The sequence below is a fragment of the Ascaphus truei genome, chromosome 2, assembly GCF_040206685.1.
Source record: "Ascaphus truei isolate aAscTru1 chromosome 2, aAscTru1.hap1, whole genome shotgun sequence".
In the NCBI taxonomy this organism is placed as follows: domain Eukaryota; kingdom Metazoa; phylum Chordata; class Amphibia; order Anura; family Ascaphidae; genus Ascaphus; species Ascaphus truei.
Genome location: NC_134484.1, coordinates 82224607 through 82240256, shown reverse-complemented (window position 1 = coordinate 82240256; position 15650 = coordinate 82224607). Strand labels below are relative to the sequence as shown.

The 15650-nt window shown below is 40.6% G+C and overlaps 2 protein-coding genes across 4 annotated transcripts in view; both read left to right on the top strand.

Annotated features, from left to right (window-relative positions):
* The window catches only part of RALYL (RALY RNA binding protein like), a 675637-nt gene that overhangs the window by 40036 nt on the left and 619951 nt on the right, over positions 1-15650 (top strand). The gene's annotated exons all lie outside the window — the stretch shown is intronic.
* LOC142488110 (uncharacterized) lies at positions 9893-11448 on the top strand. Its single transcript, XM_075588483.1, has 2 exons — positions 9893-9989; positions 10355-11448. The coding sequence occupies exons 1-2, from the start codon at positions 9893-9895 to the stop codon at positions 11434-11436; spliced, it is 1179 nt and encodes a 392-aa protein (XP_075444598.1). The 3' UTR covers positions 11437-11448.

The window sequence follows — 15650 nt, the reverse complement described above, 5'->3', positions numbered from 1 at the left end:
ATTATTGAATTACTTGCCCTTTTGACACTAATTTCCCACACAATATGATGAGTTTCTGAATTATGCTCACATTTTACAGATTAGGAGCTATATTTAAAGCAATTGCTTCTAGAGCTACAATATATCTCCAGTATGTAAAATTAAATCTTTTACTATCCCTGCAGTAATGTTCCTAAACCAACAATCACCCCTAAGAAATGCCCCTTATTTTAAAGGACTGTAACCAAGGGGTCTTCTAGAGCCGTAATGCTCTATTTTAAGCTCCAAGAAGCCCCTGATTCCCAAGATAATTACCGGTGAAGTTATCAGTATTGTATGCATGTATATCTTTATTTGTATAGCGCCATCCATGTACATAGCGCTTTACAGCAGTAAGACACATGACTAAATTATACGAGACTTGATGGTGAAAAAGGGTTTCAGACGTAAAAGTAAACATTAGGAAGAGGACCCCTTGCTCCTAAGATCTTATAATCTAAGTAATAAGTAGAGAAAAATTACAGAGATAATGTAATGGTAAGTGCATCTGCAACTGGTCATGGTAGATACATATGAGATGTATAGTACTGACCAAGGGAGCTACCCAAATGCTTATTAGAAAGGTGTGTTTTAAGATAGGTGGAGAGAGAGGGTGCTTTTTGGATATTGAGAGTAAGAGCATTGCAGAGGCGTGGGGCAGTAAGTGAGAACGATTTTAGACACAAAAGCGGTAGAAAGAAGATATCCTTGAACAGAACTCAAGAGCAGGTGCATTGTGAGAAATTAGGAGTAGAGTGACAGAGGAAAGGGCGTATCTTTGCAATGTTGCAGAGGAGAAATTGATAGGTTTTAGCCTGGATGTGATGTGAGAGGAGAATGTGAGGAAGGAGTGAAATGTGATACCTAGGCAGTGTGCTTGTAATGCTGAGTGATGGCAACAATAATAAAGAGGGGGAAGTAGGGCCAGGTTTGGGAGTGTAAGGAATCGGGGAACACGTCATTTGCGACGTGTTACTTCCTTACCGGTCTTATCTCAGACCTCTGCTCTGGCACCAGCACGTGCGCGCACCCCCGGTCTGCTTACAGAGCGCACGAGCACACTCAGCTCTTCTAGTGTGCCACAGAGATTAGCTCCTACATCCATTGTGCCCTGCTCCTTGTCTTGTGTTTACCTTGCAGTTTAACCCTTCGTGTACCGACCCAGCTTGACCTTGGAATCTCTCTAGATACTGACCCCAGCTTACCCTCGACCTTGCGGATATCTCCAACCAAGACCATGGCTATACGGACCTCATGATTCTAACCTCTCCAGCTCCAGACCACGGCTATACGGATTTCCACAATTCTGACCTATCCAACCCCAGACCATGGCTAACGGACTTGACTATTCTGAACTCTCCATTCCAAGACCTTGGCAAGTATCCACTAACCCTCTCTCTCCAACCCAGACCCGGCAACGTTTGACAATCTGCCTGCCAGGCACACTTCAGCTGCTGTGGGTGCGTGGTTTACTACTTCTCCACCTCAGTACCGGGGTCCTGTCTTGCTTGTGGGCAGCGCAAGTGTTACAGGGAGGAAGTATGAGGAGCTCCATCTTTGACATGTTAAGTTTAAGTTGGTCCAGGGCCATTCAGGATGATATAGCGTAGAGACATTCAGAGACTTTGGTCTGTACAGTGGGTGTAAGGTCAGGGGTTTAAAATTGAGTTCGTGTGACATCAGCATAGAGGTGATATTTGAACCCAAAAGATGTAATAAGGTCACCTGGAGAGAGTGTGAAGAGAGAAGCAGAGAGAAGATGTCCAAGGACATAACCCTGGGGTACACTCACCGAAAGATCAGCAGAGGAGAAAGAGGTGTTAGCGAAAGAGATACTGAAAGTATGATTGGATAGGTAGGATGAAATCCAGGAATGAGCAATGTTATGGATACCAAAAGTATGGAGAATGTGGAGAAGAGGGTAGTCTACAGTATCACAAGCTGACAAGGTTGAGTAATATAAGCAGGGTGTAAGGACCTTGGTCTTTGCCAGCATGAAGGTAATTAGTTATTCCTAGGAATTAGTTCCTGATTGAGAAGGAGATTTAAGTGGCAGTCTAATAGAGAGCCGCAACCAGTGATGTTACGGCTTCCTATTGGCCTGAGATTTAGCAGCCATTTTGTTTCTCCTATAGGGAGATTTAAACCCTGTAACTTAACCATTAAGTAAAATTGCGCCGCTCAGATCTGGAAATCACCCAAATTTCCATCCTGTAAAAAAGAGAGTGATTATTGACCTATATTGCGGAGTAATATACTGTACATATTTATCTTTCATGTAAAATAAAGGTAAACATGTAATTGTGCTTGGATATTGTTATAGTGACATGTAAAGAAGTACTGTGAAAGGAGTTTACCATGCACATATTTACTGGCATCTTCAGCAATTACAGAAATACTGTATATTTATTTCTATTTTGTAAACCACTCAGAGGGACTGATTTGTGTGAGACATCTAAAGCATGTTACTACTGTATAATTTCTGACCATTAATTGTACTTCAATAAAGTGTACTGAATTCTTTATACAGTGTTAAATCCTGTGGTTGATGATGAGAGTTTTTGGCTATTGTTGAATTATGAGGTTTGATCACTGATTATCTTTTGGTATTTTTATTTAGGCTTTGTCATGTTGTGGTTCAGATTTCAATATTTATTTGTAGCCGCTTTCCCCCTTGTCTAAGGGAAACTACGTGTGGTGCTTTACCTGAGTAGCTCACAGGAGGCCTGATCCTCCGCTGCAGGGAGCCTGGGGAGGTCATGGTATATATGATGACAGTGCCTCTACCTGGGAGGGATCCAAGGATAACCCCTTCCCAGGAACACACAGCAAAGAATAAATATACACAAGGGGATATAATAGCTTATATTTACTGGCCTCACAGAACTAATAACACAGTACTATACAGGCCTCGCATGGCTGTACCCACACAGTGTCCCACTGTCCAAGCACCACTTTGTCCACAGCCTGTTGAGGCTCCCCCAAAGTACTGAGGTGCCCTGGGCACCTAACCACCTGGTGTCCACCTAGCCAAGCCGACCCCAAAAGTGTGTGGAATAGCGCTACCCACAGAGTGTGTGGTGTGGCCGTTGGTGCACTTGTAGAGGATGATACCTTCCTGGGCACTTCAGCACCCAGTACCCTGGGCTGATAAAATTATACGTCTGATCCAAAGAAGACGTCCGCCTATACGTGGGATGAACTCCCATTGAGCGTCTCCCCTTTAAGAGTCTCAGTATAGATGGTGGTGTGGTCCCAGACCACAGGCCGCAAGTCACTGAACGGCGTCTTCACTGTGTACCTGACACTATACAGTAATGGGGAAGTGTTCCTATCTAGGGGCCTTCCCTGAAGCAAACACAATCTTTGGGGAGTCGGGCCTAGCTGGGACCTGGGGGGGACTCTAGGCCTAGTCTCAGGGCCACTGACACCAGAGACACTACCTGCTCCCCACTGGAATGGTCTCACAAGCGCGCCAAATGTATTTCTTGACACTTACTCCTGACACTGCAGCCCTATTGGCTGGTGCTCTGCAGGTGATCGGCAGCCCCTAAGGCTTCTGGGAACTGTAGTTCAGTCTGTAACACCTTACCGGCGTCCCACCACAGACCTCCGGTAACTAGATCGCCAGACCGCCTGCCGCAGTGCTCCCTACAACTGTGCCCGGTCCTCCTGCAACTCCGGCAGCACCCAGTGTCTCCCTGCATGCGCCCTGGACTGCAGGTAAATGGGACCAAGGAGCGGACCTAGCTACTTAGTTAACCCTTATGGTGTGCTTATTATGTTTTTTTGCACCCTAAGATTTAAAGCTGTCCTATATATGTGGGTAAAAATCTACTTGAGACCACTTTCAACTTACTATTATTAACACAATAAGTATTGTGATCTAGGTCAGTGTTTTACAATCATTTTAGAATGTTGGCTACTGTATATCTACAGGCAGGGTTAGTACACTGCTTAAATAAGTGCATAGAGAGCTGTGATATTTCAAAACAGGGCCACACACAGTACCAGGTACTGTATATGACAGAAAATCAATAACAATCTGCTCATTTTTTGCCCTATTTTTGCAGCTGGAACACTTTGCTATTTAGCCTCCTCATTTGGCTTTATCAAACATTTATTGAAATATTCTGATATCAAATTGTGAAGAATGCCTCTTTATATGTACAGCTGAACCCCGTTATAACGCGGTGCTTGGGGTCCACATAATGCGACTGTGTTATAATGGGGATCTCGGGTAAAAACGATCCCGCCTACGGCGGCGCTCTCCAGTGCGCCCCTTCCTATTCTTTCCTCTCTTCCCCAATCTGCTCCTGCCAGGCGTTGCGCGTCCTCCTCCAGACCGGGGTTGCCCATCGGGGCAGCAGTGCAGAATCAATAGCCATTACCTTCCCGTTACCTTCCCCCCCCTGTGGTGGAAGCGGCAGAAGACTCTGAGGCGGTGGAGTCTGAGAGCCAACACGGAACCCAGTGGAGATCACGGTGATGCGGCCAACTCGGAGGTTGGTGCCATGGACTCTCACAGCAAGGACATACCCCATGCGATGCGGACAGGTCCCGAATCTTCATAGATGAGGGTGCAGGTTTGGGTTTGGGGGTGGGGGGGTCGCAGGCTGCATTATTGGGGCCGGACCCAATTTAAGCAGTGGGAGTTAGAATGAATACACATAGCGGTATTAGCCCATTCAGGGGAGAAGCATTGGGGGGCTTGTGTGTGTGTTTGTGTGTGTCTTCATGTGTCCATTAGCAATAAAGCATTGAAAATTTGTATAAAAATAAAATGCAGCTTAGCTTTTTAAAGGAGCCATGCTCAGACCGCGTTATAAGCTGATCCGCATTGCAGCGGATTGCGCTATAACAGGGTTGAGCTGTATATTGTATCCTACTATGCAATTGTCCGACAGTGTCCCTTACTCGGTTGGTGCCGGAACAGTTTTGGAGTTCGTGAAATATACTCAGGTTTTTTGGTGCAGGCCTTTAACTTCACAAACAGTTTTGTTATGATGCAAAAGAATACTGCAGGGAAGTAGAGGTGCTCCCAACGGATGTGGCTCCACAGGGCCTACTAACGCTTCTGGACTCTCTGGTGCCGGGGCTCCCCTTTACACAGTTGATGTACTCTCCAGGATGTTTTAGCCACCTTCGTTATGCCCTGTTCTGTCAGACTGGAAAGGCTCTGTACATGCGGTATCTCTTGTCAGTACTCCTTCTCTCTTGAACTCTGCAACCATCTTCCCTCATCACATGCTGCTCCCAGCCTATATCTCTTGCCACTCCTCTTTTGTGCTGTCATACTCCCAATGTCCTATGATCTCAGTTCTTTCAGTATCTCACAGCCATTGGCCGGAAGGCATGTTCATCAATATGCTTACAGTATGTGTGTCCTTACCAGGTGTTATTGTAAAATTACATCTTTTAACTGAGTTCTCAAATGAAATATTGTAAAGTGGTCAAAATCTAGTCCAGCTCTTCAAAACCGAGTTTGCAGTGTGCAGTTTAAATAAATACCAAATACTCTGGTAATTGTTTACTTTCAAGGACACTTTATCCTTTCAACAAATCATTCATACTATTTGTATGCAACCTAGTTAAATCGAATTTACATTGCCCATTCCATACAACAAATGAGTACAAATACTTAAAGTATTGTAAAAGTGCAGTCTATTTGTAGTGATAACAAGATATACTATACTGTCCTATTACTTCTAGTACAGAGGCAGTGTTTTCTTAATTATTCATCCTTATCTGCTAATGTAACTATAATTACTTCCCTGCGGTGAAAACATTGATGCATTGTCTCACAGTATTGCACTGTTTATTTAAAAAGTCTTAATGAGCTGCTAATTTGGCTGTAATCGTTGTGCCATAAATTACAATATTTTGGAACTACTGGCGCTTGCTTCCAATATCTTTCTTTTGACTTTACTAGTTGAGTACTTATATAGGTGTCCTTTACAAAAAAATTTATTAAATGATGTCCATTTTAAGAGGCAAATCTATTATATACTATTAATTAACATTTCTAGTTTTGGTCAATTACAACATTTTACATTTTATACATGGAAAAGGAGCCTTTTTGTTTTACAATTGTACTTGTTTTGGTGACATGACATATTTTTAGAATACCACTCCCAGAAATAGTTTTTGCTACCCCATATACATTTTAATCGAGATATGTTATATTTAAGTATTCTGAAGAATTTTGAACGATCCATCTCAAAAGTGGAGAAATAATAACTGTATTTATTTAGAGACAAGATTTGTTGAAACTAGATTTGTATGTTACCTAATGTGCATACAGAGAATGAATTACCATATCTAAAGAATATTTATGTGATTTCAAAGGCTCGCGCTTAACAATGTTTTAGAACCTTCATTATATTGCACTGATTATAAACTGCAAAATATATTATACTGAGAATCCTCTGGCAAGAAAAAGTCACACAAAAACACTGCACGTACAATACAATTGTATCTCCTCATATTACATGAAAAAATGCTATATTATTATTGATGTGCTTCATATAAGTATTTCTAACAAAAATAGAATTTGTACACAATTTAGAAAATTTAGAAAAAATGTATTTTAAAAATGCAAAGAACCAGGGAAGAGTCAATGAAGAGGACTCATTGGGGTCATTAATAAAGTCACTGGGTTTTACAGCTGTTTATTTAATCAATACAAAAAAATCCAAATACATCATATTGTAGCAAACATTTTGAGAGCGCACTCATAGGGGCTTAGGGCCTCATGCAGTAAGCGTCGATTAAGTGAAATCGGCAAGCTTACCGATTAGTCATGTTAATGGCGATTTTTCCTCTCCGTATGCAGTAAGTGCCGAATACATTCAAAATCAACCAGAAAACAAATCCGCCCACTCTCACGATGATTATCCGATCACACACAGGTGTATCGGCGTGCGTGGCGGGGTGCTGATAGGTTGCCCAATCACAAATCTTGCTGAATCAGGCGAAACAAGCATGTATTGGATTGCGCGCCATATTTAAAGGCAACGTGTACTGCTAATCATTCTCTGTGTTGTTGGGAGTGAGAGAGAGAGAGACGCACAGAGCTGGCTGATTGAACATTTGCATATTGACGGAGAGACTTGTTGTGTATTGGGTGAGCTTTGTCCATTGTTGTTTTGTTTACATCTTTGTCTTGTTTTATATGTGGAAGTGTTTCGTGTGATTGGCTGTACATTAGTTGTCTGTTTTTTGTGAGTGCTGGAAGTATGCCCGCAAAGCGTGGGAAGAGTGATGCTGGTGGGAGTGGGAGTGCTACTCGTGCGAGTACGCGTCGGAGTGAACGTACTGTTCAGGGGAGTGATGTTGCTGGTGCACCGAGTGGTGTTGCTGGGAGTGGGAGTGCTGGTGCTGGGAGTGGGAGTGCTGTTGCTGGGAGTGGGAGTGCTGTTGCTGGGAGTGCTGTTGCTGTGAGTGGGAGTGCTGTTGCTGTGAGTGGGAGTGTTGTTGCTGGGAGTGGGAGTGCTGTTGCTGGGAGTGGGAGAGCTGGTGCTAGGAGTGGGAGTGCTGGTGCTAGGAGTGGGAGTGCTGGTGCTAGGAGTGGGAGTGCTGGTGCTGGGAGTGCTGCTGGTGGCGCAGTTGCTGATGGGGTGTCTGGTGGTGGCGTGCTTGCTGGTGGCCAGCTTTTGGAGGCTCTTCCATTGGAAGAAGGAGAGTCCAGTCAGCACCAGCCAAGCTCTGACCCTAAACCTGCTCGGAAGAAACGTGTGGAGAAGCCACGTAATCCTCGCTTCAATGACCAGGAAAATACAGCTCTTGTCACTGGCATTCTGGAGCACTATGACAGTATATATGGACATTTACTAGGTAAGTGTACCTTTACATTTATTATTCAAATACATGTGATCCTAGGTCATCTGAGTTTTGTTCATATGCAAATATGGGTTCAGAATATCTTTCTATGTTAATTAGTCTGGAAACACAGCTTTTTATCATGCCTTACAAGGACAACTAAACACAGGCGGTCAATTTGCCATAACTGCATACAATATGAATGCAACCTTGCTTACATGTATAGGTTTAGTAGTGAATGCTCATGTGCTTCACATATTACACATAAAACAGCATGTTTGCTATCTCTTGGAACAGCTAGCAGTGTAGGAAACGGGTGCTTCTATTATTATTCATTTACCTCATATATTTTATATGTTTTTCAAGGGCGGACAAGTTCAGCAAGCAGAAAAGAAATGTGGGACACAATAGTCATTGGTGTCAATGCGTGTGGGAATCATGTGAGGGACAAGCGGAATTGTCACAAAAGATTTGATGATATTAGGTCCAAATTGAAAAAGAAAATACAACACCAACGCGTGCATGCTACTGGCACTGGAGGTGGGCCGACACCACAACGTCTCATATTAAGTCCATTGGAGGAGCTGCTTCGGGCAAAATTACTTCCCGTCGTCATGGAAGGCTTACCTGGTGACCGTGATATAGGAATTTATCCCTCACAATTTCCACCAGGTGAGAAATATTACTGTACTAGGCGTGTCGTTGCTTACAGTTATTTTGCATATTTACACTGCTTTTTATACTGTCTTCACAATATAAGCATACCTGCATCTATATATGTATATGTCTGATTCTGTATATATATATATATATCTCAAAATAGACATATGTGTTGTAGTCCTACTAAAAGCAGTAACTAATATAGCACGTGCCATTGTGTGCTCATTTACATGTGAATTCCCAAAATGCATTGCTGCAGTGGAAGCAATTGATGGTGGGCGAAGATGGGGAACAACAGGGTAGTACACATGTGTAACACATGTTAATCAGAAATTATTACTAGCTACAGGTACAGAACATAAATATGTATAATATTATTGTGTATTTTATTTAATGTACTCCGACAAACATGACATTACTGCCTATTTTAAGCATGCATCAAATATATTGCATGCAACGGCCTACAAACATCACTTGCACTAACACATCTATAGTTGTTTATGAAAAGGTCCATTTTTGCTTTAAGTCATATACAGACAGCATAATGAGGCACACGTATCATATTTTATGTCATTGTTTTCATAACTTAAAAACTGCACACAACTATTTAGCTCATCTACCATTGTGTTAAAGCAGCTGCAATTAATATCTCATCACAGCATACACTTCAACAGAGGGGGTGGGGTTCAGCACACACACTAATTACAGCCTCATTTTAGGGTCAACTTAGTTCACACCATTTTCACCTGTTTCAAGTAATTGAAAGGTGTGGCTGATTAGGCTTTTTGGGGAAGTGAATACCGTTCTTACAACCTGACTAGCACAACTGAAGTTAATCACACTCATTTGAAAGCTTCACTTTAGCTACTAAATGCCCCAACAACTCATTACTTATCAAAGCGTACCTCACACATTAGTTCACTCATCTATAGTTGAACTACTACTATCAACGACACATTATCACACACTGCATGTGTTGTCTTGTTGAGTCACAGCCACATTCAGGTGTGCCACATCTTATATTAATGTACCACACATATCCTCTACCAAAAACAACACTTTTTGCAATATGACCACCTTCATGATAACCATTGTGAATGGTCATCTCATGATAGTTATGTACATTATGATACTGATATCACTACACAACATATGATTTTTATGTACAAATTTAATCTATTTATCCTCACGCATTACTGCAGAAACATAGTATGTTTTATGTTAGGGAACTCAAAAGTTCTAAGTACACAGGCATGTACATTGTTATTACAACTATTTATGTTCACTTTCACACACACATTTTGGGTTAAGGAACTGATGCTGTTACGTACTCATAAATACAGAACATACAATAACTGTTTGTTCAATATTTACACATGTAAATGTAAAACTTATGTCATTGTTATATATAATTGCCCCTGAAGGACATGTGTCACCTGAGAGGGAACAAGTGTCTTCACCTGGGTCAGCCAGCTCAACACACCTAGAAGGTGAGTGTATCAGTTGGTGGCCATATAATATGTGCTCTTCTATATGTTATGTTGTCATGTTCATTAATTGTTTTGCACATGTTCTTTAAATACGATTACTTAGTGTATGTGAAAATGAAGTGTAAGGCAACATGTATTGTGTTAGGGATGTTAACTATCATGTAGGAGTTGTGAGTTTACAGCAAGTTTTCATTCACTCATATTTCATACTGAGTCCAAACATTATTCTTAAGTCAAGGTAGTTTTTAATGTGAGGTTATAAAACGTATGGAAACATGTTAGTTGTTTCTTTTGACACAGTAGAATTACATAGTAACACAGCAGAGATTAACATGCCATTTAATAATGTGTACATTTATTTGTAGAACATGATGAAGAGGATTATGATGATGATGATGATGCCGCCGCCGCCGCCATAGACACACAAATACAAGCAAGTGACCATGAAGAGGTTCCAATTGAAACTGTTTTACCGCCAAAACGTCCAGCAAATACCACATATGATGCAATTGTAGCTTCTGAGGGAAAAATTGTGGAAGCAGAAAATCGTCGCCATTCTGACCTGATGACAGTGCTGGAAAGGATGATTGCACTGCAGGAAGAAACAGTTTCACAATTGGCACATCTCCACAGAGTCTTCATTGAAGTGCCTAAACAGTTGCAAAAAATCAACACCTCATTCGAAGCATTAGTTGTTCAGCAAACACAAGCTAATTACTGGAGAATGACTAATGTACCACAATTCAACACCTCACAGGCAGGATCTGTTCATGCAGGTCAGTTTTCACCACATTCATCTGATATTCATTCACCAGGCCCAAATGTTACCGGTCAAGTAGCAGACATTGCTGTGCAGGTTCCTGATGACATCCTACCGCTGCCATCTGTACAAATTCAGCAGCAGACACCTACAAAGGAGGCGACAAAAACAAAACAAGACACACATGAAACAGACCAACCATCACTTGTGCAGTGTCTACCAACTTGCTCACATGTGTCAGTGGGCACAAGCCCTGTCCGTGAACAGTCACTACCCAAAAGCCCTGTAGGTGAGTCACTGCCCAAAAGCCATGTAGGTGAATCGCTGCCCAAAAGCCCTGTAGGTGAATCACTGCCCAAAAGCCCTGTAGGTGAATCACTGCCCAAAAGCCCTGTAGGTGAGTCACTGGCCACAAGCCCTGTAGGTGAGTCACTGGCCACAAGCCCTGTAGGTGAACAGTCACTACCCAAAAGCCCTGTAGGTGAGTCACTGCCCAAAAGCCCTGTAGGTGAATCACTGCCCAAAAGCCCTGTAGGTGAGTCACTGGCCACAAGCCCTGCCCGTGAAGTGCCAGAGGCCACTCAAAGTGGCTCTGTTGTGCCTAAAGTTGGTGGCAAAAGAAAAAGGAAAATTCAAGAGACAACAAGCAGGCCTGTTACTCGCTCGCAAAAGGAACAAAAAAAATAAATGTTATAATTCACAAAATATGTCTTTGGCCTTGTTATGTTGACTTCAGATTATCTAATTACTATTGTATGTATGCTGAAGACTGTGTTGTTTCCAAACTTTCAAGTATGTTCTTGTACACGTGAAGATTTGGAAATGTTAACACTCCTAATTAATGAATAGTGTTATAAATATTTATGTTTTAATCGTCTGTTCAGTAATGGTCCACCAGGAGCCAGTTGCTAAGTTTAGAGAAGCTGCCATTGACTTTGCAGCAAAACATTGCATTTGGGTGTGTTAATTGATGTAATCATTGCATGTGCATATTATTTTCATGCAATTATAAAAGCACCTATTTAACTGCAAACATCTTTCTTGTACGTGTACAGCAGGATTTTGTGTTAAATATTACTTACATTTGGTGGCCATTGTAATGTTGTCCTTTAATCATTTATGTGTTCTTGTTTCAAGAACATCTCTGAATTTATACTAAAATATATGTAGTATGTATTGATATATGCACACACACACACACAGACACACACTGTGTGTGTGTGTGTGTGTGTATATATAGTACTATCTAAACTGGTATAGATGTATTTACAAAAAACATACACTTCATGCTTCCTTGTGAAAACACACTATTTTAATAATACAGGCCTAATGTTTGACAACTATACTAAGTGTGAGCCTCTAACATTATTGAGTGCAAACAAATGTTTATTACTTAATTCACTCATGTTTATCACCATTTAAATAGGTTTCATACAAGGCCTACTTACTGCCATCAATATGTTGTGTGTACTCCTGCAATATAAAAAATAAAATATTTTTTTATATATATATATATATATATATATACATATATATATACATATATACATATATATATATATATACACACACACACACACACACACACACACACACTATACATATAGTACAATATACACTTTATATATATATATATATATATATATATATTTTTATGAGAGAGATATATTTATATATATATAGATACACACGTATTTAAACTCATGCAGACAGGTAGTTAACCAGAATTTCAAATACACACAGAAATGTATGTGGGAAAAAAAACATTTCATTTTGCAGGTGTGTGTATTTACTGATATGGCTGTCTAAGCACTATTTTCACACAGTGCTCTTTGTTATTTTTCTAGAAAACTCAATGTTACTGAAATAAAAGTGTAGGAATGTTTTCACAAACGAGATAAAAAAATGATACATGTTTTTCCCACATTCGCCTATCACTAACCACTAAAGTTAAACCAATTAAAAGGACACATCCAATTGGCGTTTGAAATAAGGAGTAAAAGTAGTTACTTTTGTTGACCTTGAAAACGAAATACAGGAATTTGTTAGCCATTGAGCATAATCATTTTGATGAGCAAAGAACACAGAACTGCACACATCTTTTGTGCTACTCTGACATGGCTGATGAATTCGTTAACCATATGAATCCCCTCTTAGGTTATAAGTACATGGTTTCAGAAGCAATTTTGAACAGTCGCGGACACAAAGCAAGCACACGCCAAATCTATGATTTGATTCGAGCTAAATATCCTTATTACCAAGACCGTAGGCATGCGCGGAATTTTAATTCCTCAATAAGATTCACTTTATCAACTAATGACTTTTTTGAACGTGTGCAGGATAAGCTAGAACACACCTATGGTTTCTGGAAGATTGCAAAGGAAAAGCATTTTACCCTGAAAGAGGGCACATATATTGTTGTGAAAGGCATATTTATTCCTAATGCCAATAGCAATGGATCCGCTACTACTGTTCCGTGTGAATCGATACCTGCTGCAATATCTGCACCCTCCATTCCTGAAACCCACATTGTACAACAACAAAAGTACTATGATTATGTACCAAGCCTTTCAGCTGAAAATGCATTGGAATGGGAACCCGAAGAAATGAACCTACCTCCCGACCAATTGTTTGAAGAAAGCTGTGGCGATTCCTATGAGCGCTTCATGGAGGAGATGTGTGTCATACTGGATTCAGCGGGTGGGTCAAGCGTGGATGAAAATGCCTTGCATTTCTGGAGCGAGCAGTTGCAACCAGACGAAGAGTTAATTCTAGAAGAATGGTAAATATAACAACCGTTATGCGTTGACTGTGCGTTTAAATGTTTTTTTTTTTTTTTTTTTTTAACCACCATTTTCCCTTTCAATGCGTGGATACAGCGTAACATTGCAGACTGCATAACATGTAGCGATCACAAAGAAATTGTTGCCGAATACAATATAGTATAACCTGAAAGAGTAGTACACATTGCTGACGGAATAAATATACGTACTTTCCTATCCCTTTAACCATATTAGCAACATTTTAACATAACTATAACACATACCTGTTTTGTTATCATGCAACATTTAAAAGCGGGTCCCCCACGTATGACGTGGGACCCTTGTCATGGCCCAAGGCGTCCTTAAAAAGGATTACGGATGTAAGTCCCGCCCCCAAGCGACGTGCGCGCCTCAAAGCCTATTGGCTGTCATGTTTTGTTATAGTAACAGTAACTGCAGTGTGTCATGTGTGCGGCTCAGTGTTTGTAGGCGTCAACTGGGCGTTAGCCGAATGTTAATTGAGTGGGAGGAGTGTTAGCGTGCGTTTCACGCTGGTTTAACATGACGTCACACGTATTGCATTTGCGCATTGTGTTATCGCCCGTCCTTTCTGTCCAAACACGTCTGTTTAAAAAGAATACAGATGTACTCGTTTAGAACGAATGTAGTTTCGTATTCATTGTATTTGAAATAAAGATTTTATGTTTAATGGTATTTCCAAGATGTATTGAACGCACAACGTACGCTTTGTTTTGCGCATGCGCTAACAGTTAGTGCAGCCAAGCGTGAAGTGCGTGCGCACACTAAGATGTGCGCGCACATTTTTCAGTATACAGGCAACGTTCACTTCATATACATAGTTATGCCTGCTACAAATTTAAAGAAACATTACATACTGATGTACACTTGTACTTCTAACATATAAGTGAGTGACGTGTGTATGTACACAATCATATAGAGCTGTGTAACGCGTTGTCACGGATACATATATAGTAAGGTGCCATATTTGACCATCATGTGTTTGCTGTATTTCAGAGATGTCAGGGAAGATACAATCGGATCAATGTATGATTTCAGAAGAGTCTACCTTTATATGAGATGATTGTGAGGAGGAGCCACCGACTACTATACTACATATGGAACTAATTTTATATTGCTTGCAGCGCTTATTAACAAACAATTAAAAATGTGATACCCTTATGCCTATATTGCATAAGCACTTAATTAACATAATGATGTTGCAAAATAGTGCCTCATGAATTTTTATTGAGTGTTCTTTAATGACTACTATCATTTTATGGCATGGTGTGTTTTATATATAACAACCATTCCCACTCTGCTAACACATTTGTGTATTCTATTGTGTAATGGAACGTATGACTGTCGAAACTATGTAACAATAATAATAATAATAATAATAATTATAATATGAGCATGTTCATGTATAGCGCTGCTAGTTGTACACAGCGCTTTACAGACACATTTTTCAGGCTGAGGTCCCTGGCCCGTGGAACTTACAATTTATTTTTTGCCGCCTGAGGCACAGGGAGATAAAGTGACTTGCCCAAGGTCACAAGGAGCCGACACCGGGAATTGAACCAGACTCCCCTGCTTCAAACTCTCAGTGCGAGTGTGTGTCTTTACTCACTGAGCCACTCCTTCTCCCAATGTAAAGGACACTTACAACCAACTAGCCATTTCTTGTTAAAAATCTCTTGTTACATGGGTATGTTGATAAAATGGTTTGGGACTGTAGCAAATAATGTTATTGGCCAGATGTTGTGGTCCCCTACAATGCATGATGTTCTGATTATGACATCAACATCATGTAATGAAGTACGTTTCTGTGTATATTTCATTAACCTAACTAACTATAGTTTACTGTGTTTATTAAACGTTATAAAAATACATAGTATAGTCAATATGATGATATAAGCTACCATAATAAAGCTGGTGTTATCATTTGTCGGTGTTATACATGGATCCTACACAAATTGATACAGACACAAACAGTTGTCTTAAAAAGTGTGTCTATGCTAATGTGCACGTGATTGACGTTACAATTGTGAGAATACTTGATAATTATCATCATGATAATGATGAAGTGACGTGATTTATATTCCAAAAATATTACCAACA